Source organism: Chlorella variabilis, assembly GCF_000147415.1.
Source record: "Chlorella variabilis unplaced genomic scaffold CHLNCscaffold_5, whole genome shotgun sequence".
Taxonomy (NCBI): Eukaryota; Viridiplantae; Chlorophyta; class Trebouxiophyceae; order Chlorellales; family Chlorellaceae; genus Chlorella; species Chlorella variabilis.
In genome coordinates this window covers 135,585-137,668 of record NW_005435083.1, presented here as the reverse complement: position 1 = coordinate 137,668, position 2,084 = coordinate 135,585, and the positions used below count along the sequence as shown (strand labels likewise).

General features: G+C 67.3%; 1 protein-coding gene across 1 annotated transcript in view; it reads right to left on the bottom strand.

Annotated features, from left to right (window-relative positions):
* Positions 1-367: 367 nt before the first annotated feature.
* Positions 368-2,084, bottom strand: part of CHLNCDRAFT_50857 (hypothetical protein) — a gene marked incomplete at both ends in the record, with an annotated part of 4,327 nt that continues 2,610 nt past the window's right edge. The window contains 3 exons of the mRNA XM_005849392.1: positions 368-393; positions 569-752; positions 867-1,010. Of these exons, the coding sequence (XP_005849454.1) occupies positions 368-393; positions 569-752; positions 867-1,010 (354 nt within the window). The remainder of the gene's footprint in view (positions 394-568; positions 753-866; positions 1,011-2,084) is intronic.

Genomic DNA, 2,084 nt, shown 5'->3' with positions numbered 1-2,084 from the left:
CCAGGCACACCCCTCCTGCCTGCCTGTATGCATCCTCCATGCCCCAGGCCCGGCGATAGCACGCCATGCTTCCCCTGGGGCGGGGAGGAGGCCTACAGGCAGGAGGGCGGCGTGTGCCTGGTGTCGAGCCGCTACTCGGACCACGGCACACGCGCCTCGCTGGAGCAGGTGCTGTCGCCTGCACGAGCACCACGGCCTGCGGCGCCGCCACGTGCGGGCTCCGACTGGCTGGCAGACTGACCACCTCTGCCGCTGGCAGGAGCAGGAGGAGGGCGGCGGTGGTGACTGAACGGGGGCCCGCCCCTTTAATTGTGTGCAGTTGGGGGGCGGTGGCTTGGCATCGCCTGACTGGCCCCAGCCTGTCAGCTTAACCACGGCAACCCGCCTGGCATCCTGTGGGGGGGGTGGCAGAGAAGGGGGAGGGGCAGCGATAAGACATGTTTACTAGCTTGCTGGTCTTGCTGCACCCTCATTGCTAGCTACCTACTGATATGGCTGCTGATGCATGCCGACCCCACTTGCCTCCACGACAAAGATGCGGCCTTGCAGGTAGACCGCCTGTGGCCACCCAGGGGAGGGCGCGGCAGCGCCTGCGCCGCCTCCAGCCGCGTGCTGGACTCGTAGGCAAGGACCGCGACATCGGGCGGCGGGATGTGCCAGCCCTGGCTGAACCTGCGTGTGTGTGGGGCAAAGGGGTCCAGATCGTGCCGAGGGTGGGAGGGCACTGCGCTGGCAGCGCTGTGCCGGCTCAGCTGCACACAGCGGCAAGTTGCGACGGCGGGTGTGGCTGCACCACCGTCCCGACGGCTGCCAAGGCGCCTCAGCACCCCGCGCCACCTGTGCAGATCCTGCAGCCCCTGGCGCACCAGCAGCGTCGCCTGCTCGCGGGTGATCTGGTGCAGCGAGGATTGCGGCTTGGCGGGGGTGTCGTCCACCGTCACCGCCTGCGCCTGCAGCTGGGCGCCGTCCTGCAGCACCGCAGAGCAGCGCTGCAGCGCGGCGGCCTGGCGCTGCACAAACCCGGGGGCGTCGTTATAGGCATCCCGGTTGTAGAGCCGATGGCGGCCGATGGCGGCGCCAGGCGGGGATGGGCAGCGCGGTGCTGACGCCGCCCTCTTCAAGGTGCATCACAATCAGCTCTTTGGGCGGGACGCGCCAGGCAGCAGCAGGCCCTTCTGCCATCACAATCAGCTTTCGGGCGGTGAGCGTCTTCTCGTAGCCCCATCCCGCCTCGCCGCAGATCACGATGTCCAGTACGGATGTACAGCCGGTTCGCCGACCTGTACGCCGGGCGGCGGCACCTCTGGGCGACCGCTCCCCTCTGCCGCGCCTTCTCAACGAAGACAGCAGCTGTGGGAGCGATCGCCCAGAGGTGCCACCGCCCGGTGTACGGGTCGGGGAACGGCTCTGCGTCAGATACTGGGAATCGTGATCTGCAGTGAGGCGGGATGTGGGTAGGGCATGCATTAACACTAGTGGAGTTGCCCACTCAACAGATATCAAGGAAAGCAGCAGCCCAGCGTGCATGGACGTAAGCCAGCCGGCACAGGCAATCCAAACTGTGCATGCAGCAGGCAATGCATTCAGCACGTGATGAATGCAACGCAAGCAGCGCAGTGCAGGCAATATTGGCAGGCAATACAATGTTTGCAGATAGGATGCAGGCAGGCAGAGTGCAAGCAGGCAATGCAGGCAGGCATGCTGGGCCAGGCGGGCATTCAGGTATGCATGCAACCTGGCACAGGCGCAGGCCTTTTCCCAGCTCAGCAGCCTGCTCCCCGGCCCGCCCGCCTGCACCCACCAGAGTGTGCGTGGCTCAGGGCATGGCGGGGCTCGGCATCGGTCAAAGCGTGGCCCCCACTACAAGGGGATGCCCTGTGTCACCCTGCGCGCCGTCGTCTCCTCGGCCGACAGCCGGCCCACTTCCACCTCGGCCTACAGTGCCGCGGCTTGCACAGCAGTAGCCCCTGCCCCTGCCCCTGCCCTCGCCGCATGCGCAGGGGCAGTGGCTTGCTGCTGTGTGCGGCGCGGCACTGCAGGCCGAGGTGCCAGAGGGCCGGCTGTCGGCCGAGGAGACGACGGAG